The 23428-nt window shown below is 39.9% G+C and overlaps 1 protein-coding gene across 3 annotated transcripts in view; it reads right to left on the reverse strand.

Moving 5' to 3' along the window:
* LOC127419550 (atrial natriuretic peptide-converting enzyme-like) overlaps positions 1-23428 on the reverse strand; it is an 84243-nt gene that overhangs the window by 7235 nt on the left and 53580 nt on the right. For all 3 annotated transcript variants that reach the window (XM_051661048.1, XM_051661047.1, XM_051661046.1), the window contains 5 exons: positions 23279-23396; positions 8134-8262; positions 8014-8063; positions 6640-6814; positions 6202-6473 (listed from right to left, as the gene is read on the reverse strand). In XM_051661048.1, coding sequence (XP_051517008.1) covers positions 6202-6473; positions 6640-6814; positions 8014-8063; positions 8134-8262; positions 23279-23396 — 744 coding nt within the window. The remainder of the gene's footprint in view (positions 1-6201; positions 6474-6639; positions 6815-8013; positions 8064-8133; positions 8263-23278; positions 23397-23428) is intronic.

Here is a 23428-nt window from a genome sequence, read left to right on the forward strand (position 1 = left end):
ATTGTCAAGAGGAAAATGAGAAACAAGAGACCAAAAAATGCAGATGAGCTGAAGGCCACTGTCAAAGAAACCTGGGCTTCCATACCACCTCAGCAGTGCCACAAACTGATCACCTCCATGCCATGCCGAATTGAGGCAGTAATTAAAGCAAAAGGAGCCCCTACCAAGTATTGAGTACATATACAGTAAATGAACATACTTTCCAGAAGGCCAACAATTCACTAAAAATGTTTTTTTTTATTGGTCTTATGATGTATTCTAATTTTTTGAGATAGTGAATTGGTGGGTTTTTGTTAAATGTGAGCCAAAATCATCACAATTAAAAGAACCAAAGACTTAAACTACTTCAGTCTGTGTGCATTGAATTGATTTAATACACGAGTTTCACAATTTGAGTTGAATTACTGAAATAAATGAACTTTTCCGCGACATTCTAATTTATTGAGATGCACCTGTAGCGTGACAGAAGGTCACTTAAGTACTGTGGAGCTAGACCATTCAAAGCTTTGTATGTAACAGAATTTGAAAATGAATAAGAAATTTAACAGGTAGCCAATGTAACGATGATAAAATGGGGCTAATAAGATCATATTTCTTGGTTCTAGTCAGCACTCTGGCAGCTGAATTTTGAACCAATTGAAGTTTATTTATTGAACTTGCAGGACATTAGTTTTCAGCATCAGCAACAGAGAGCATGTGTCGTAACTTAGCAATATTTCTGAGGTGGAAGAATGCTGTTCTACAAACATTGGAAATGTGATTTTCAAAGGATAGATTGGAATCAAATATAACACCTAAGTTCTTCACTGTAGAAGATGGTGTAACAGTACATCCATCGAGATACGAATTATATTTTAGTGGCTTGTTTTTAGAGGTTTTTGATCCAATAATTGTACCTCTGTTTTGTCGGAATTGAGTAGAAGATAATTTCTGGCCATCAAATCTTTGATTTCATTGATACACTCTGCTAATTTGGAGAATTGTGAATTTTCGTTGGGTTTGGAAGAAATGTAAAGTTGGGTATCGTCGGCAGTGGAAATGTATTCCATGATTCCTGATAATATCTCCCAGGGGAAGCATGTATAAGGAGAAAAGCAGATGTCCTAAAACTGATCCCTGTGGTACTCCATACTTAACTTTTGTTTATTTGACAATTCCTCGTTTACACATACAAAGTGGTAGTGGTCTGATAAATAGGACCTATACCATGCTAATGCAAGTCCACAAATGCCAACATAATTCACCAGCCTATTCAAGAGAATGTCGTGATCTATCGTGTCGAAGGCAGCACTAAGATCTTAAAGCACTAGAAGAGAAATGCAGCCGCGATCAGATGATAAGAGCAAGTCATTTGTAACTCTGATAAGTGCAGTCTCTGTACTGTAATGGGGCCTAAATCCTGACTGAAATTGTTCATATATACTATTTCTCTGTAGAAATGAACATAGTTGGGAGGACACTACCTTTTCTAGTATTTTCATATTAGCCAGTTCTCCAGGATCAAGTTATGGCTTCTTAATAAGTGGTTTGATATCTGCCATTTTAAAGTTTCTTGGGATAGCGAGGAGTTAATAATATTAAGAAGAGGTTCTGAGATTACAGGGAATACCTCTTTTAAGATCTTTGTTGGTATTGGATCTAACATACATGTTGTGGCTTTTGATTTTTTGATAAGTTTTGTTAGCTCTTCATGACCTATGACAGCGAAGAATGGAATTTGCTCATGAGGAAAATTTCTGAGGTGCTGTGACAGATGATTGCATAATTCCAATTTTATTTCTGATGACTTGTATTTTATCAGTAAAGAAATTCATGAAGTCATTACTATTGTGCTGCAATGGAATATCAGGTTCAGTCGAGGCTTTATTCCTAACCAATTTAGCCACAGTACTGAATAAACAGCTAGGATTGTTGTGGTTATTTTCTATGAGTTTGCTAAAATATGCTGACCTGGCAGCTTTTAGTGCCTGTCTGTAGCTACAGACACTATCCTTCTATGCACCGCAAAATACCTCTAATTTTGTGTTCTTCCACTTGCGCTCCATTTTGCGAGCTGTTCTCTTGACAGCATGAGTGTGATCATTGTACCATGGTGCGGGGCTTTTTTCTTTAATCGAAGGGGGGTGACACCATCAAGAGTGCTAGAGATGACTGTATTTATATTTTCTGTTATTACATCAAGTTCTTCTAGACCTTTTGGCTTACTGAGTATATGAGATAAATCTGGAAGATTATTAGTGAAGCTATCTTTAGTGGTCGAAAGAATAGTTCTACCTGAACGATAGCGTGGTGTAGATTGAGTAACATTAGCTGATGGCAGGATACAAGAGACGAGGTAATGATCTGAGATGTCATCGCTCTGCGGCAGAATTTCTATAGTATCAACATCAACTCCGTATGACAAAATTAAACCTAGTATATGATTATGGTGATGAGTTGGTCCTGTCTCATTTTGTCTGTCTCCAAGAGAGTTGAGAATATCATTAAATGCTAATCCCAAATATCTGTTGGTGTCATATTAAGCATTATTAGTTCAAAAGACTTAGTTATATCCTGTTCTCTGAATAACACCAAAAACTTCACTGTAAATTGTAGCAACACCTCCTCCTCGACCCTTCAGGCTCATGTGTATAACAATAACCTGAGGCAGTAGATTCATTTAAACTAATATATTCATCCAGTTTAAGCCAGGTTTCAGTCAAACAGAGCACATCCAAATTACGATCTGTAATAATTTATTTTACAATTAGTGCTTTGGTTGAAAGAGATCTAATGTTTAGTAGCTCTACCTTTATAGGATGTTTATCTCCAATTTTTTTGTTTTTTTCAAGTTTGACCTTAATCAATTTTTTTCTAAATGATTTAGTGAGGGGTTTGTGTTTGGCAGTTTGGGGAACAGACACAGTCTCTATATGATATATAAGTGATACATTCTCTATGTGTTGTAGTTCATGTGACCTGTTTATGTGACCTGCAGCTAGCAGACGTTCAGGTTAACCAGTTTGTGTGTATCCTGACCTGGGCCCCAGTTAGTCAAATACTATCACAATGAAGACTATGTGCCAAATAACTAGAGAGGAGAGCAGCATCTTCCCTGGAGGGATGGAGTCCGTCTCTCTTTAGCAGGTCAGGTCTTCCCCAAAAACTCTTCCAATTGTCTATGAATCCTATACTATTCTCTGGACACCACTCAGACATCCAGCCATTCAGTGACACTAATCTACTATAAACCTCATCACTACGATGAGCAGGGAGGGGGACAGAGCATATTAAAGTGTCTGACATAATTTTTGCAAGTTCACACACATCTTTAACATTATCTCTAGTGATCTCCGACTGCAAAGCCGGGTTAGTGCCGGCATAAAAATAACAATTTTAGAAAATCTACGTTTAGCATTAGCCAGCACTTGTAAATTTGATCTGATGCCAGATGCCCGAGCCCCCGAAATGCATTTAACAATAGTGGCTGGAGTCTCTATTTCCACATTCCTTACAATAGAATCACCAATGACCAAGGCTCTTTCAACATGATTCTCAGTGGGTGCATCACTGAGTCGGGAGAATCGATTGGAAACCCTAACAGGAACGGGAGAGTAGTGTCACTTTGCTGAGTGAGTATGCCACCGAGACGTCACCCAAACGCCGTGCTGCAGGGGCTCTACAGCCGGAACCAAAGTGTGTGTGTTGCTCGCTGTTCTACCCGCATCCGAAACAGTATCTACTGGCTTCCCTTTCTCACTGACCTCCACTAGTGTTCGGATGCGTGTCTCTAACTCATTAAACTTCTCCGTCAGCTTGACTAATTCCTTACATTTATCACATGTGAATCCCTCACTGCTGATGGAAGAAGCTATAGTAAACATGTGGCATGCAGTGCAGGAAGAAATAACATGAGCGGATGCCATGACTTACCGCAATTGTTTGTTGTTGTTGTTGTTATGGTTGTTCTTGAGTGGCAAGGGTTTGAGATCAATGTGGTTCCTGATCAGCAGATGTTTGAGATTGATGCAATAATCCGTGTAAAACACAGGAGAAAACGAATGCACGCAGTTGAGACATGCGATGAAGACAAGCGAAAAATAAAAAACAAAAGAGAGAAACGGGTGCGCACAGTAATATACACTCAGTTGAAACAGTAGAAAAGCATAAAACAATGAAGCACGAGGTAAAATGGCAAAGGATAAATGATGAACATATAAGAATAAGCAATGCTAAGCAGACTAGCAAGCTACAAACACAGACCCGTTCAGCGTGCCGGCAGCAACCGGAACATGAAGTGGCAATCGGAACAGCCTATATAAAAAATACTTATATATCAACTGAGTGCCAAACAATGAAATTCACCTCCTATGGCCACCTTATTCCATTACTCCAAAAAATATGCATTGAGCACCCTCTTGTGTGCAGTTTGTGTTTGTGCGCTCTGGTTCTGCTAACCCACGCTTCCTTCCAAATATGGATTCTGACACTCTCTAGACATCCTGTGATGATGATCTAACACATCTATGAAGTGAAAGATCATGTTTCAGTCAATCGATCCCTGAGAAACCACAGCTATAGAGACACCATTAGCGATTAACCACGATAGCGGTCATGACACTCTTTGAGGAATATTTCATGATTTATACATCATATTACTTTGAGTGGGGGCTTGTTTGATCCAGAATCATCTGCTGTAAGTTGTGATATGCCATTTTCTATATCATGTTTATTTTTTATGAAGTAATAAACCAAAATGTGATGAAAATTCTGTTTATTTCTTTATTATACATGTGGACTTCACATGCTAATACTCACTGTAGTTTGGTCCCTGAGTGAAACAAATTAACTCATTATATTCTATTAATCAAGACCTTTCTAAAGATATATAACACATGGTTGTGTGATCTTTTTCATCTTTTTACTGGTTCTAAATATGATTGTTGCGATCGCAAATTTGCAAATTATTCAAATGGAACAGTTCTAATTTGTCAGCAAATTTAAAAACAGTATTTTAGAATTGGTCAGATCAGCTATATTTATTGTAAAGATAAGAGTCTAAGCTTTAAAACAACACTTATTTTGTGCAGATCAAGAGAGTGGTTGTTGAAAAACAAAATAATTTGTGATTAGCGCCCCAGTACCGGGCTGCTCCAGGTTTAAGAGGGGACCGTTTATCTTGTATGTGTGTCAGTGTGAGTGTTTATGTGTGTGTGTGGTTATGTGATGTAGTGGATAACGACAGGCCTGCTGCACAAAGGATTTGGAAAAGACCCAGAGCTCCTTTAAATCAGCACTGTAAAGACAGTGCAATACCACAAATTATTGATTATTGTCACGTAAATACATCGTTTTTCTTCAGTCAGACTGTTTTCAATTATGCTCAACAGTGCTGCCTCCTTGTGGACACACATGGTAACTGACTGCAACCGCAGTAGGATAGACCCGAGACATCATCCATAAACCCCCTGACCAAAAACACTCATTCTGATGCTCTTCTTATAGCTCTTTATTCAGTGTTTGGATGAAGCCATAAACCCAAGAGAGACAGGATCCAGATGACACTCTGATTTCAGGGGTCGGGTCACGATGAGGACTGACAGTGTGTGATTGTTGCTGTTGTTCCAGGAACAGAACAGATGTATTGTGTAAATTATGTTGTGTTGAATTATTATGAAAATATAACTGAAGAAATGCAGTTAAAGGTCCCATTCACTTCCATTGTAAATGACTCACTGTGACCTCCATATTTGGTTTTTTTTTTCGAAATAAATTTTTGGGGTAATCAACATTATGACACAAACACTGTTGATTGAGCTTAACTTGTATTGAACCCGAAATATTCCTTTAAACTCACAGACTATACTGCTGAGAATACAGCGCCACCTGCTGTCAGTTCTGCCATGATGACACACCGCTGACTGAAGAGAACACCAAAATTAATGATTAATCTACTAAATTTGCATCACATGTAATTAATTACATGCGTCATAAGTTGAATCAAAGAACAGACGGATAAAAGTCATCATGGGATATGATGGACTAGCATAAGTGTATGTCAGACTCTTGCACCAAACATATTTCCAGTACAATTATGAGGGTTCAATATCTTACTCAAGGGCTCAATGGTGATCACTCACGACTCGATCCAGTGACCTTCCACTTACTGACCCTGAACTTTAACCTCAAGTATGTGTCAGTGTGAATGTACCGTTCACTCACTTCTGCTGCCCACGTGTCCCCAGCCCGTAATATGGCAGTATTTGTCAGGTTTGGGTAGTTGTCCACGGTCCGGTAGACAGATGGGACGGACATAACTGGTCACCTCCACCTCTGACTCGAGCTCCACCACGCTGATGTCATAGTCGACAACGGCACGATTGTATCGCGAGTGAAGGATGATGCTTTTGACTCGCCGTGTTTGCATGTACGGAGATGGGTGATCCAGATTATTGATGCCAAGAACGACTTTCCAAACATCGGCACTCTCACGCCTGCAGATCAAACACATAGTTTGAAAATCGTTTACAGTTGTGCTTGTGTGTTCACATACTCCTTGCAGAATCTGTGAGATGACCCTTTTTTTTAAAAGAAGAGATTGTAAAAATATGTGTTTCTTAAAGTGTGTATAAGCCTGTATGTGTGTGTTTGTGGTCTCACCCCTCAAAGCAGTGCGCTACAGTGAGAGCCCACTTCCTGCCGATCAGCACACAGCCACAGATGTGTCCGCTCGGGTCACTCTGAAGGGAGCACTGCCACGGCCAACGGCCCGGGCGACTTGTACGCCCTCCCAGAATCCTCTTCACCAGCCGAGCTGCAGGCCGACGCCCACATTCTAAAGTGTGTGCAGAGTAACGGATTACATGTAACAGCATTACACATTTAATATACAAAATATAAGTGACTTTTCCCATTAACTTTATCATTTTAATTAGTGGTAACCAGATCACAGTTACATTCTAAAGGGTTAGGTAACCCTATTCGGTGTCAGCCGTTTCCCATATGCACCCTCACATTACAACAAATAATGTAGCCTGTTTAATCAAAAAACGACCGGCTGACGAGTCGACTCACTTGAATGGAGGAGGATATAAATGCAATGGGTCATGGGAATACAGTTTTACTTTTAAATCTGGATAATTCACAACATAACAGTGCACTGTAAACACTGTATTCACTGCAAAACATTCAACTTCTAACCACAAGAACCATCTCGAAAGAAGTCTCTCAATATAGATTAGTTTAACAAAAATAAAAATTGTCATTATTTGCTCACCATCAAGACTTTGTGTGAGGAACAGATCGAAAGTCATTATTTATTCACTTTCCGCATTCATGAGAGTTCATAACAGAGGAAATTATGTCCGATTCAAGAACAAATTATTCTTTTGAGTCGGATCTTTTCAATGAATCGTTTGATTTGGTTCACAAAAACACACTTGAATAATTCATTCACGATTCTCAAGTTCAACTCAGTGATTCCGTCACAGTGGTTAACATTGTAAGATCATAAGATTTTCATTGAGTCCATTTACAAGCACACCAACATGTTTATTACTCCCAAAAGGCAGCTTATTTAAAAAAAAAATAAATCTACCCGTGTCGACTGGTTTATTCTTACACCGTTTATGACCTTACACTGATAAAGGAACGCCATTTATTGTGTTTGCGTGACCACACACATTGTCAGCTTAAGCATAACCTGTGTAAGAATGTGCATGAAAACACACTCACTGAAAGAATACCAACTTCCTCACACAAAACGATTGTATGGCTTCAAAAGACTGATGTGTAAGACAGACGAGTCATATGGACTACTTTTAAGATCCTTTTATAATCTTTTTTTGAAGCCTCAAAGCTCCAGTAACATTCTTTTTAATGTAATGGAAAATAGATGCAGTAGCCAAAGTATTTAGATAACAATACTTACCTTGAGTAATCTAATGGAATACTAACCCTAACCCAAATTTTACATCATGTACTCTGTAGCGGAAAACATTTGTGTTGGAAACACTGTGTGTCACTCAAACTTACCGTCTTTAGTACACTGCAGTGAGATTGTCTTGTGTGATTGACAACTCTGCCTGAAGAGGAAATATTGTTATCAGAGTTACAGTTATTAACATACACTAAAGCCACTGAACACACACACACCCTCTCTTTCCCAGCATGCTCTGCAGTGGTATGATGTTGTGTTCACTCCAGTGTGGGCTGATGTGGAGCCAGCGCCTCCGAACGGCAGACAACGACCTGTCCTGAACCATTTCTGTGGAAAGAGGAGAACTACACACACACGCACACACACACACACAAAAAGACAAAACTTTAATGTAATTAAATATGTTAAAGATCTTTTAATTCAGTCTGACCATTTTTTGTCATTCCTTGTCACATTCATGCCAGATCTCACAGCAAAGACAAAATCTTGTTAAATCATGTTCTATTTTTTATTTTTTGTTGACAATTTCTCATTAAATCTTGCAACAGCTAATTTTTCAGTTTCAGAGAGAGAAATCCAATGAGCTAGCATCTTTATGTAATGGATAATCCATGGCTAGGTGTGTGGTAAGTAAGGGATAATGTACAGTCAGCCGGTTATCGCAAAATAAACCCCAACATGGTGATCAGGACCCAGACATGATGCGAATGACTGAAGGGGTTTATTTTGTGACAACTAGCCCCTAACCCCGGCTGACTGGACATTATGCCAATTATTACATGGCTACTAACCAAATAAATAAATATATGGACATACAATTTTGATTTGCATTGAAATTATATAATTAGGTGACAATAAAGAAATCGCTGAACAGCTGAAATCCACCTCCAGTTTGCGTCGGAGTTCTATTGGTGTTTTTTATAATTAATTACCGTCTGACTGCTCATTATGCATCTTATTACAAAAATACTTGCCAAATAAATAAATAAATGCACATGAAACATTGATTTGAGTTGAAATTATTTTATTAGCTTACTTCTAGAGAACTCACAGTGATCCGAGAAGCAGGAAAGATGACTCTCAATACCCGGATGAGCGGTCTGATACGTGGATGTGCGACTGTTACTGAGAAATGTCAGACCACTATATGTTGCCATTTAGGGGTGGGGGGAAAACAGTTTCAGCAATGCATCGCGATTTTTTGAGTGAGCTTTTTTGCCAAATATGCTGACACATACGAGGAATTTGTCTTGGTGACAGAAGCTTCCAGTGCACAAACAATACAAGACAGAGATAAAAAAAATAGAATAAAAATAAAAAGCGAATAGAAAATATGAGTATATATAGAAATACACAATAAGTCAAAATATATAACTAATATATATATATATATATATATACACACACACATATGTACAAATACAAATCTGTTACATACAGTGCAAGGGAATGTAATGCAGAAGAGGTAGGATATGTTAAATAAATATAAAAAGACTAAACTGTGTATTGCACATTAATTATTGCTCAAAGGGGCAGTTTTAACTGTTCATGAGATGGATAGCCTGAGGGAAAAAACTTTCTTTTGCCTTACGGTTCTGGTGTAGAAGTCTGCAACCCTACCCGAGCCTGATGGGACCCAAGAACCTGATGGGTTTCGGGCCAGGTTCGGGTCAAATTTTCAAGAAGGACTTCAGGTTGGGGTTTGTAATGAATGAAAAAATAAACAGGCTTAACGAACTTGTTTCACGCACACGCTCTCATTCACAGACATGTGTGAACTGTCTTCCCATGTCTATCTGTCAGTGGATCACCAGCTTTCTGACAGACAGGCAGCAGCTTGTGAGACAGTGGAAACTCACTTCCAGCACCTGTACAATCAGCACTGGTGCCCCCCAGGGATGTGTGCTCTCCCCACTACTCTTCTCCCTCTACACCAATGACTGCATCGCCAAGGACCCCTCTGTCAAGCTCCTGAAGTTTGCAGATGACACCACTGTCATCGGCCTCATCCGAGATGAAGATGTGTCTGCATACAGAAGGGAGGTTGAACAGCTGGCTGTCTGGTGCAGTCAAAACAACCTTGAGCTGAACATGTTCAAAACAGTGGATATGATAGTGGACTTTAAGAGGAACACCCCAACACTGACCCCCCTCACCATTCTAAACAGCACTGTGGCAGCAGTGGAGTCATTCAGGTTCCTGGGCACTACCATCTCACAGGACCTGGAGTAGGAGACCCACATTGACTCCATTGTGAAAAAGGCCCAGCAGAGGTTGTACTTCCTTCCCCAGCTGAGGAAGTTCAACCTGCCACAGGTGCTGCTGATACAGTTCTACTCAGCAGTCATTGAGTCTGTCCTCTGCACTTCAATAACTGTCTGGTTTGGTTCAGCTACGAAATCAGACATCAGAAGACTACAAAGGACAGTTCGGACTGCTGAGAGGATTATTGGTTGCCCCCTGCCCCCCCTTCAAGAACTATACACTTCCAGAGTGAGGAAAAAGGCTGGAAAAATCACTCTGGACCCCACTCACCCTGCCCACTACCTTTTTGAACTGTTGCCTTCTAGCCGACGCTTCAGAGCTCTGAGCACCAGAACCGTCAGGCACAGGAACAGTTTTTTCCCTCAGGCTATCCACTATCCCCATTGAGCAATAATTAATGTGCAATACACAGCTTAGTCTTTTTATATTTATCCAACACATCCAACCTCTTCTGCCATTTCATTCCTCTGGGGAAAAAAAAACAAAAAAAACAAAAAAAAAACACATTTGCACTGTACATAACAGATTGTATTAGATTTGCACTACCCATGTGTATGTGTGTGTGTGTCTGTACGTATGTGTATAATTAGTTTTATTTTTATTTGTTATTATCTATGTCTTTTTGCTGTTTTTGTATTGTTTTTGTATTGTTGTACACTGGAAGCTCCTGTCACCAAGACAAATTCCTTGTATGTGTAAGCATACTTGGCAATAAAGCTGATTCTGATTCTTCTGAACGGACGAGATGGGGGCCATTCACACAGAATGTGTTTTTGCACGCGTCTGTTCTGTTTTCCCATTGTTTTCCTATGTAAACACATGCTGGACGAATGTCTTTTACATTTGCACCACGTCTCGCTTTTTCTTCAGCGTCTCACGCAGGACCGGCATATTTTAAACACCATGTCAAGTTAAAAAGAACTTCAAATTAAAAAAATGCATGTTGAGACATCTGAGCTCTATTTCATTCTTTGTGCATCTAGATTGTTTTCAGCACAGTTGTCACAAAGATTCAACATTCTAAACAAGTTCAGGCTGCATAGAGGGGAGTGTTTCATATTATTCCAGATTGTTCTGCACCAATTGAAGTTTCAGCAAATAAATGGTAAGGCAATGCTGTTTTCCTCTTCTGCTCTAGTGTACTAAGGGGCTGCAGTGCCTTGTTAAAATTGTGTATGTTTACTGTTTCAGTACTGTTACAAATGTTGCCTATATGCTTGCATAAAATACAGCCTATTGCAACAGTACTTGCTAGGAGAAGAAATTAGATAGTATGCGATTTTGGGTTCGGCCTCAAAATCTGATGGTATCGTTCGGGCCGGGTAGGGTCGGCCTACAAAGTCTCTGGTACGGGTTGGGTTCAGGTTTCATTTTAAGGCCTGTGCAGACCTCTAGCTCAGTGCTCTGTAGCACTGGCCAGAAGGCAACAGTTCAAAAAGGTAGTGGGCTGGGTGAGTGGGGTCCAGAGTGATTTTTCCAGCCCTTTTCCTCACTCTGGAAGTGTACAGTTCTTGAAGGGAGGGCAGGGGGCAACCAATAATCCACTCAGAAGTCCGAACTGTCCTTTGTAGTCTTCTGATGTCTGATTTCGTAGCTGAACCAAACCAGACAGTTATTGAAGTGCAGAGGACAGACACAATGACTGCTGAGTTGAACTGTATCAGCAGCGCCTGTGGCAGGTTTAACTTCCTCAACTGGTGAAGGAAGTACAACCTCTGCTGGGCCTTTTTCACAGTGGAGTCAATGTGGGACTCCCACTTCAGGTCCTGTGAGATGGTAGTGCCCAGGAACATGAATGACTCCACTGCTGCCACAGCGCTGTTCAGAATGGTGAGTTGACTGCACCAGCCAGCTGTTCAACCTCCCTTCTGTATGCAGACTCATCATCATCGCGGATGAGGCCGATGACAGTGGTGTCGTCTGTAAACTTCAGGAGCTTGACAGAGGGGTCATTGGCAGTGCAGTCTTTTGTGTACAGGGAGAAGAGTAATGGGGAGAGCACACATCCCTGGGGTTCACCAGTGCTAATCGTACAGGTGCTGGAAGTGAGTTTCCCTAGTCTCACTAACTGCTGCCTATCTGTCCGAAAGCTGGGGATCCACTGACAGATAGAGGTGGGAACAGAGAGTTGGTTTAATTCAGTCTGGAGAATAGCTGGGATGATGGTGTTGAAAGCCGAAGTCCACAAAAAGGATCCTTGCATATGTCCCTGGTCTGTCCAGATGTTGCAGGATATGATACAATCCCATTTTGACTGCATCATCCACAGACCTGTTTGCTCAATAAGCAAATTGAAGGGGATCCAGAAAGGGTCCAGTGATGTCCTTCAGGTGGGCCAACACCAGTCTCTCAAATGACTTCATGACCACAGACGTCAGAGTGATGGGTCTGTAGTAATTAAGTCCTGTGATTTTGTGTTTCATTGGGACAGGGATGATGGTGGAGCATTTGAAGCAGCAGGGAACTTCACACTGCTCCAGTGATCTGTTGAAGATCTGTCTGAAGATGGGGGCCAGCTGGTTAGCACAGGATTTTAGACAAGTGTGTGAAACACCATCTGGCCCTGTGCTTTCCTTGTCTTTTGTTTCTGGAAGACCCGGCACCCAATCCTCTTCACAGATCTTAAGTGCAGGTTGAGTAGCAGGAGGGGGAAGTAGGGTGGTTGCAGGAGGTGTTGATATTTGTGTGAAGTGAAGGTCAGAGTGGGTGTGGGGTGTGAGACTGGGCTTTTCAAATCTACAGTAAAACACATTCAGGTCGTCAGCCAGTGCTTGATTCCCTACAGTGTTTGGGGATGGTGTCTTGTAGTAAGTAATGTCTTTCAGGCGTCTCCACACTGATGCAGGGTCGTTCTTTTAGTCACTCTAATCTCTTTTGTCAGTGTGTTTCTGGCCTGACTGTACAAGATTTTATCCCCACTTCTGTAGGCATCTTCTTTGGCCTGACAAAGCTGCCTGAGTTTTGCTGTAAACCATGGTTTGTAATTGTTGAATGTTAAATAAGTCCTAGTAGGAATGCACATATCCTCACAGAAACTGATATATGATGTTACAGTATCTGTGAGCTCGTCCAGATTGGTGTCTGCAGCTTCAAAAACACTCCAATCAGTGCAGTCAAAGCAGGCTTGTAGTTCCAGCTCTGCTTCATTGGTCCATCTTTTTACAGTCTTTACTACAGGGTTAGCTGATTTAAATTTCTGCCTGTAGGTCGGAAGAAGATGAACCAGTGATCAGAGAGTCCCAAAGCTGCTCTAGGGACAAAGCGATATGTATCCTTTAATGATGTGTAGCAGTGATCCAGTATATTTCTGTCTCTGGTGGGGCATGTAATGTGCTGTATTTATTTTGGCAGTTCATGGCTGAGATTGGCTTTTAAAATTGCAGAGAATAATAAAAAGTGAGTCCGGGTATTGCTGTTCCGTGTATGTGATGTGATCAGCCAGCTGTTTCAGCGCTGCGCTCACACATGCTTGTGGAGGAATATAAACATTCACCAGAATAAACGAGGAAAACTCCCATGGCGAGAAGGCTTACAGTTGATAAAGAGCGCTTCCAAATTAGGAGAGCACATCTTCTTTAACGTTGTTACATCTGTACACCAACATTCATTGATGTAAAAGCATGTTCCACCGCCTCTCGTTTCCCCGTTAACTCCACGATGCGATCCACTCTGAACAGCTGAAAGCCCAGCAGATGTAATGTGCTGTCTAGAATGGATTCACTCAGCCAGGTTTCTGTGAAGCACAAGGCAGCAGAGTTTGAAAAGTCCTTGTTTGTACGGGTGTACTTCGTCCGTTTTGTTAGGAAGAGAACAGAGATTTGCTAGATCTTCAACAGGGGACCCGTGACCCCCAGGGGGTCCGTGGTGGTACCGCAGGGGGTCCGCAAATTATTGTTTGATCCACCTTGGTACATTTGTAATAAATCACTCACACGAGCGACAGGAGTATGAATTATCGACATGTTGAAGTCCTTCTGCATGCCAAATCTTAGTGTGACTAAACAGTACTACTCAGCAGAAGCGCACAGCCTAGAAAACCCTTCATGCGCCCACTGCTCATCACGACAGACATCAGGTTCAGCAGCGCTGCAGTGGAGGGTCGCGTGAGTAAATGCATCTGCTTTGCGTTGGTCGCGCTGTGCGGTTGAGCAGATGACAGCCTGCTTTCAGAACAATAGCTTATTTGCCTGGTGTAAATAAATAGTTACCGCTGAGATTACCAAGCTGGCATACAGGGTCCATGTATACACAAGATGGTGACTCTCAAATCAACATAATTAAAAGGTGCACTCAGTCATTGTTTTCCTCATTACAAATGTTTACTCAATGAAATCAACAGTAATTTTAAAATATATGTATAAAATCGATCACTCACATGAGATGAAGACTCCACTTTAGTAACCTTACAAAAGTTGTTTTATTCTGCATGGACAGTTACCAGACAGCCAGCTGATCAACCTCCTGTCTATATGCAGACTCATCACTGTCGCGGATGAGGCCGATGACGTGGTGTTGTCTACAAACTTCAGGAGCTTGACAGGTGTCTTTTGCAGTCATTCATGTGCAGGGAGAAGAGCAGTGGAGAGAGAACGCATCCCTGAGGAGCACCAGTGCTAATAGTGAGGGTCCCGGATGTGAGTTTCCCCAGTCTCACTAGCAGCTGCCTATCTGTCAGAAAGCTGGTGAGCCGGTCACTCGCTTGTAAGGACAGTGTGCACACCTGATGCTTAGAGTTTGAAATCCATTCTAGCATTTAAGGGGTCGTGTGTTCTTCTACTCACAGAGAAAACAGATGGAACAGTGCATATGAGAAGCTTGATACATTTCTGGAGCAACAACCGCACTATTTAAACTGCTTTACTATCACCTGTGCAGGTGAGGAGAAGCCGACAGCTGCACTCTCATAGAAGCTGAGACTGTACAGTACTGTGCAAAAGTTTTAGGCACTTGGGAAAAATTTTGCACAGTGAGGATGTCTTCAAAAATAATGCCATAAATAGTTTTCATTTATCAATTGACGTCATACAAAGTCCAGTAAACATAAAAAAGCTAAATTAATATTTGGTGTGACAACCTTTGCCTACGAAACAGCCCCAATTCTCCTAGATACACCTGGACACAGTTTTTCTTGGTTGTTGGCAGATAGGATGTTCCAAACTTCTTGGAGAATTCTCCACAGTTCTTCTATCTATTTAGTCTCAGTTGCTTCCATCTCAGTTCTCTTCCTGTGGGGGCCATGACATCTGTTGCAGGGCTCCCTGTTCTTCTATCTATTTAGGCTGTCTCAGTTGCTTCTGTCTCTTTATGTAATCTCAGACTGACACGATGTTCAGTGGGGGGGCTCTGTGGGGGCCATGACATCTGTTGCAGGGCTCCCTGTTCTTCTGTCTATTTCAGCTGTCTCAGTTGTGGTTATATTAAAAATAAAATAAATAGGCATGGCATAGATTAATTTTAAATACTATTAAATGATTTACAATGCTTTAAAAAACAAAACGAACAAAAACAATAATTAGTTGAAGTAATAGTATTTAGTGTGTTTTGATGGAGAACCAATATATTTTTTTCTTGTGCTTTTTAAGAGATGTTTTATGAGGTTCTAAAGAAAGAAACTGAAAAATTGTATTTCTCTTTTAAAATATAGAACCATTTATTTAATCTTGTGGATATTCCATGTTTTGTTCACAGTTCATACTGAATGTAAAAGGCCAGTTTATGTAATGTGACTCATTCTGATTTTGGAAAACAGCTGTTAAATAAAAAGTTGAAAGGGAAAAAATAGAGTAAAAAAGAAACTGAAAAAAAGAAAGAAATTGGAGGACAAGATGCACAATTATAATGCACGTCATGGAGGTGAAGAACCATCCGACACGAAACGGAGTGCATTCAAGTAATTTAATGCACACCAAACCGTGGATTGTTCTGCTTATTCCACGGTCTTTTGCCAGCATTGATTCGTTACAGCACAAATTTTGACTGGAAGGATGAAAGTAAGTTAACGTTCTATATGGGTCATTAGTTCTGCCCGTTCTAAATCAGACATAGAGATAAAGTAGTGCGATCATATCACATTTATTTGTTTAAACTTTATTTATTGGCTTTTTTCACAAAGAACCTCTACATACACATACACAGATAAACACACAAGTACTGTTACAGTAACATCAAACAATAACTCAAAACTTACAATATTACATAAATATCAACTTTCAGTGTCCCTTCCTGACCTCTTTTGTGTTGTTTGAAGTTATCCAATGTTTTAATATGCCATATGCTGTCAAAAACAAGTTCAACATAGATAGTTCATTTTATATATAGGATACGAGTATTATTGATCATTACAGAAAGCATATTCCATTACAGGTTTAACTATTTTGAACAGATATCTCCTCTCTGGTTGGCAATATTTGAGCGAGAACAATCAGTACAAGTTATGACACACATATCTCAAAAAAAAAAAAAGAAAAAAAAAAGGAGTGGTTATGATGGACACCTCAACACTCTATTCTTTCCTTTATTTCTTTTCCTGATTTACTTGCTAGGACTTAGGAAAGACCTTAGCTCTTGTCAGAAAATTGTATATAATTGAAGTGATTTATAAAAGGCTGCCAGATTTTGTAAAACTTTTCTTCTTGTTTTTTCAGGGAGAATTTGATTTTCTCTAGTTCCAAATGTTTCATCACATCTCTCATTAAATTTGAGTATGTTGGTGCAGCTTTCTTTTTCCAATTTAGCAAGATTAATCTTTGTGCCAGTAGGCTAACGAAAGATACCATATTGTGTTCCACACTGTTTTTATGTTAGAATCTATCGTTCCTAGAACCGCCATCAAGGGATCTAAATCAACAGGCCTATCCAATATTCTTGATAAGGTCAGAAAAATATTGCTCCAGTAGTTTGATATCTTTGGGCAACTCCAGAACATATGAGCTAAGGATGCCGGTGCAAGCCCACAGCGGTCACATGAAGAGTCTGGAAATATTTTATTGAGCTTTTGTTTAGACCAATGTAAACGATATATTATCTTAAATTGTAAGAGGCCATGTCTTGCACACACTGATGAGCTATGAATCTGTTTTAGGGCTGCCTGCCATTGCTGTTCTCCAATTTCCCTACCTAAACCATCCTGCCAGGCTAATTTCAAGTGTTCCAGAGTTGTTGTGAATGTCAACTGAGACAGTTTTTCATAAATATATGATATAACTCCTTTGCTGTGGGGATCTTGCAGAAGTATCAATTCCATTTAAGGACTGGTTTGGGGAATTAGGCTTTGAAGAGAACCTGCTTGCCATCCAAAAAAATTTCGAACTTGAGGCCAAATCTTGAGTGTGTGTGAAACTACTGGATTGTCTAATGACTCAGGGCATAACGTGGGTAGAGCTGAGAATAGCAGAGCTGAAAGAGAGGAGGGAGAGCAACTTGCCCTTTCTATGCATAACCATAATTGAGGTTGTTTCTGTAGCCAGTAGGCCATCATCCTTATATTACTCGCCCAGTAATAAAGCTGAAAATTTGGTAACCCCATTCCTCCTATTGATTTGGGCCTCTGCAAAAGTGCCTTCCTTATTCTGGGTATTCTCCTATTACAAATAAATTCTGAGATCATTTTATGTAGGCTGTGAAAAAAAACATTTTTTTGATATATATTGGTATACATTGATATAAGAACAGAAATTTCGGGAGGGTGGTCATTTTAATTATATTAATTCTTCCAGCTAATGATATAGAGATATGGGACCATCTCTGCAGATCCTGCGTTCTTTGTTCGAATAGTTTTGAAAAGTTTTCCTGATAAAGATCTGCAAAAATCTTAGTAATATTGAAGTATTTAAACTGGGCTGAAACTTTAAAAGGTAAGGTTTCAAAAGACAGATCAGCTAGATCATTAATCGGAAACCATATACTTTTACCTATATTTATCTTATATTCTGATATTCATCTAAATGTTCTTAAAACTGAGATCATCACTGGAACTGACTTAGAAGGGTTGGAAATGTATAATAATAAATCATCTGCATTTAACAACACTTTGTGTCCCCCCTTCTAAAAATCCCGCTGTAGGCTGTTGATGTTCGTAAAGAGATTGCCAAAGGTTCAATTGCTAACGCAAAAAGCAGTGAAGATAGCGGGCAACCCTGTCTAGAAGATCACGTTTGATTAAAGTAACATGCCTAAGCTTGTTTGTCTGTACTGAGGCCATTGGGGATGCATAAAGGAGCTTGATCCATGAAATAAATGCCAAAGCCAAACCTTGACAGGGCCGAGAAGAGAATCCCACTCAACCCTGTCGAAGGTCTTTTCTGCATCTAATGATAAAAGTATTTCAGATTGGCACCCTGACTTAGAGGAGGATATAATATCAAATAGTCTATGAATATTATGAGCCATTTGTCTATTTTTAATGAATCCTGTTTGATCTTCATGAATTATTGTTGGGAGCACATTTTCTAGTCTAATGGCCATTATTTTAGCTAAAATTTTGGTGTCTAGGTTTAGCAAACTCACTGGCCTATATGATGCTGGATCAAGTGGGTCCTTCCCTTTTTATGTATTAGAGAAACTGATACTTGGTAAAATGTAGTTGGAAGAAGGCCCCAATCCAATAATTCATTTAAAACATCTAGAAGGAGATGGGCAACTTCTGCAATAAACACTTTGTAAAACTCAGGTGTATACCCGTCTGGACCAGGGGCCTTTGAACATTGTAAACTACATATAGCTAGACTTATCTCTTCCAAAGTAACAGGTTCCTCCAAAGAGTTTTTATCTCCCTCATTAAAGAGCACCTATTATGGCTTTTAAACATGCCTAATTTTGTTTTAAAGGTCTCGTACAATAGATTTACATGCATCCAAGGTCAAAAAACACTTTAATTTGCTCATAATTTAAACTGCAGCATTACCTTTTTTCCCAGTGTCGAAAACGACTCGTTCAATGATCCGTTCTAAAGGATTCATTCTAAACTCCTCCTTTCAGAGAGCATACTCTGCTCTGATTGGTCAGATGTTCCAGTCTGTTGTGTTTGGTCTACCGCTTAGTGTAGTGTTTGAGGGCGGGTCAAAGCTGTTCACGAGCAGCCAATAAAGACCAGAGGCGGGTTTTTTGTTACAAAATTATGTAGGTTAGTACAGGAAGTAAGTCTGGAATTACTAATGACTCGTTTCAGGTGTTCAGAATCGGTTCTTTCTTTTGGGTGTCAATAACTCCATTTGTCCTGCACTTTGATTTTTGAAACTTTGCAGACTTTTTTACATTCACAAACAGCTATATAACACACTACATGAAAGGTAATATTTAGTAATAGGTGCTCTTTAACAGAAGGCATATTCAAATTATCAAAGAAGAGCTTGACTTGTTTTGTTGATTCTGTTGTATACAGCTTAACATAAAATTGTTTAAATTCTTGATTAATTTCTAATTGGTCTTTCGTTATACTGCCAGAACCCGTACGAATTTCAGCTATTAATCTTGATGCCTCAGGTACTTTTATCTGATGAGCCAAATATGTTCCTATTTTATCCACGTATTCATAATATTTGTGTCTGGAATGGTTTATTAATTTAGTAGTCTCAGCTGTGGAGAGAAGATTAAATTCAGTCTGCAGCGTTATGCTCTTCGTAAGAAGTTCAAGAGTAGGAGACACTGCATGATGGTGATCTACCTCCGAAATCTGTCAGTTAAACTTTGTCTCTTCTCTTTTTGTATTTTGGTCAAATGTGCACAGTGGGAAATAATTTGGCCCCGAATATAGGCCTTCAGCACATCCCATTACATACTTATAGAAACTTCTGGGGTTTTGTTAGTTTGCATATAAAAGACTATTTGGGATCTTATAACATCAATATCTGTTTCATTAGATAATAAACTATTGTCCATTCGCCAGGTTCCAGATGTATATGTATTGGAGAAGATTAATTGCAGTTTTAATGGGGCATGATCAGATAAATCAATGGCTTCAAAATCAATATACTTTACTGCTGAAAGTAATTTAGAATCCAAGAAAAAGTCATCAATCCTGGAATAGGAGTTGTGTGGCTGAGAGACAAAAATAGTATTTACGTTGAGTTGGGTGTACATGTCTTCAGAGGTCTATTATATTCGCTGATTTTAAAGTTCTGGATCAGTTTGGCTGATTTAGACTAAAGGCTGCTGTCTGCTTGATGATCTGTCTACTGTTGGATCCATCACTAAATTAAAATCCCCACCTAGAATTATGTTGTGGCTGTGAAGGTTGGTAAGACAGCTAACACTGAACGTATAAACATCTCATCATCACAGTTTGGGGCATATACGTTTGCCAGCATTACTGGGCTATTATAGAGTTTTCCAGTTACTATAATATATCTCCCATCTGAATCCGAAATTACATCAGACGGAGTAAAATAAATATTTGTATTAATTATGATAGCCGTTCCACGTGACTTACAATTAAATTTAGAATGAAACACGTGTCCGACCCAATTTTTTTGCAGTTGTTCATGAGTTTGATTTTTAAGATGCGTTTCTTGCAAAAAGGCAACATCTATCCCCAACTTCTTAAGATGAGCCAGGACATTACCTCTTTTCACTGCACCGTTCAGGCCTTTACAATTCCAGGTGACAAACTGCACCAAACTTTCTTCACCTGTCTTAAAGGATCCCACCATATTTTTGCCTACAGTCTATGTTGGGAAAGGACAAAATGCAAATGAATGAATATCCCTGCATCCACCAAAAAAAGAAAGACTGAGAAACACATTTACATACAATAACATTCAACCCGGTATGAACTCTGAACACCCCACCCCCCGCCACTTCCCAAACAAGTAGTAGGGGAAAAACAAACTTACCCAAAGGCACATTGCTGTTTTCTACAGCTTGAGAAGGAGAGAAAAAAAAACTAATCTTGGTTCTCTCCGCTCCTCTTTGACGTATATCTATTTGACACATCTGAACCTCCGTCTGTTACTGAATTTAACTGTTACCATTAAAAATATAAATATGAAGTCCCTTTCGTATATCACATATCTGTTTATCATAAATCCAGCTTATTAAGGGTGTAGTCACTTAGGCCTGTTCATTTCACACTGACTTTGTAATGGCGCAATGTCTCACCCAATAACCGATATCAACCTCTTATAAAGTTATTCATAAGTTTATGAGCTGGTATCAAACCGTATCCATTAATGATATTTGCATGGAAGTCAGTCCTCTTTAGCAATCTTCTGATTGAAGAAATCTTCGGCAGCTCGTGGAGAGTCAAAGGAGTGTCTAATCCCGTCCACAGTGATGCTGAGTCTGGCTGGATAAAACAGGCTGTGGGCAACGTTGGCATCTTGAAGTTTTCTTTTCACCGGATTGAAAGCTGCATGCAATCTGTTGATCATTGTGCTCATGTCTGGAAAAATGTGTACCTGGGCTCCCTTGTACGTGAGTCTGCCTCTCGCCTTGCCTAGATCCAATATCTAGTTTGTCCGTGTAGTAATGTAGGCAAACGAGTATGGCTCGGGGCCTCTCCTCTTTAGTCGGCCTCAGGGCTTGTGTGTGATGCGCTCTGTCTATCATCAACGGGGAATTGAAATCAGCAGCACCCAGCAATCTGATCATGTCCCCTCCTTCGGCTCCTTCTTTAATGCCCACTATTTGAAGGTTTTGTCTCCTGCTTCTGTTTTCTAGATCCAGGCATTTTTCCTGTAGTTTCTTACATTCCTTAGTGATTGTTCCAGCGCTGTTACCCTATCCATCATTTAGCTGAGTGTGTTACCCATTTCCTCATAGTTACTGGCTGCTTCTGCCTGCACTGTGCGGAGCCGGCTAACTCGTCATGCATAACACGTATGTCCACATTTGTTTCTTTGCATAGAGAGGTTTGCCTTAATTTCTTTAAACGATGTCGCAATCTCAGCTTTGATCTGAACCAGCACCACTTCTCTGGATGACTGCAGTTCCTCTCTTAACATTTGCAGAGAAAGTATATTCTCCGGTGTGGTCTCCGTTGCGCTATCCGCCATCTTTGGGCTGCCGACTGTGAAGGGAGTTATAGTGTTCTGAATTTGTTTCGCTTTTCCCTTACGATAATTTTGCCTCATATCAGAAGTTCTGTTGTTAGGTGACTTAAGTCAAGTTTGCATCCCGTTTTATAAGTTTTTGAGGGCTCATATGTCTATGTTAGTAGATTATCTTGACGGAGCTTCTCTCTTCCAATACTACTTCATCGAACATTTATTTGAAATGAATTAAATAGACCATGGTATAATGTCATTTAAGCAATACACACTCCAGGTTGTAATATCTATAATGTCTTAAAGTCTTCCGTGAACAACTTAATGCCTTAATGTTTTTATCTTTAAGCAGTGAGCAAGACAACGGTGACTGTGACAAGAACCAAAAACTCCATAAGATGTCAGTGGAGAAGAAAAACCTTGAGAGGAATCAGATTCAGCTGGAGGAGACCGTTCTCTTGACTATACAGAATAATAATAGTTGTTTTCTGTGCAGTGATATACACAGCAGCTCTCACATCATAATAACTGATACAGCTGGAGCACTGTATTGCATTTACATTTACTCATTCGACAGACGCTTTTATCCAAAGCGACTTACAAAGAGGAATAACACAAGTAATTCATCTTAAGGAGACAGTAGTACGAAAAGTGCTGCATTATAAAGTTTAAATTGCATCAGACAGACATTAGAGTGCAACAATAATATATATATATATATATATATATATATACATACACAGTATTTTATGAGTGTATGATCAAGTGCTCATGGAAAAGATGTGTTTTTAGCCGTTTTTTGAAAACAGAGTTGAAGTCTGCTTCATGAATGGTGTTGGGAAGGTCGTTCCAAATACGAGGTACAGTGAAACCGAAAGTCTGAGAAAGTGATTTGGTGCCTCTGTGTTGGTACAACAAGGCGCCGCTCATTAGCCGACCGTAGACTTCATTGAGCAATTGACCAATCAACCTCCAGAATCACAATCCAATTTATCATGTGAATTTTACTGTAATGATTGCACCCGGTGTCCCCTATAGATATCATGATCGATTTATTCTTTCTGAAACCACTAGTTAAGTGTGTGTTTAGTGTGTGTGTGTGTACTGACCTTACCCTAAACCCATCTGTGTGCATGTGATGCTGCTGTGGTTTGAGCTCCATCCATCCGCACACACCTGATACTCCATCCCGGATTTATACACCACCAGCAAACCCCCTTCAGACAGAGACACTGGAGACACACAAACACATACACATTCATCT

This window comes from Myxocyprinus asiaticus, chromosome 28 (genome assembly GCF_019703515.2).
Source record: "Myxocyprinus asiaticus isolate MX2 ecotype Aquarium Trade chromosome 28, UBuf_Myxa_2, whole genome shotgun sequence".
Lineage (NCBI taxonomy): Eukaryota > Metazoa > Chordata > Actinopteri > Cypriniformes > Catostomidae > Myxocyprinus > Myxocyprinus asiaticus.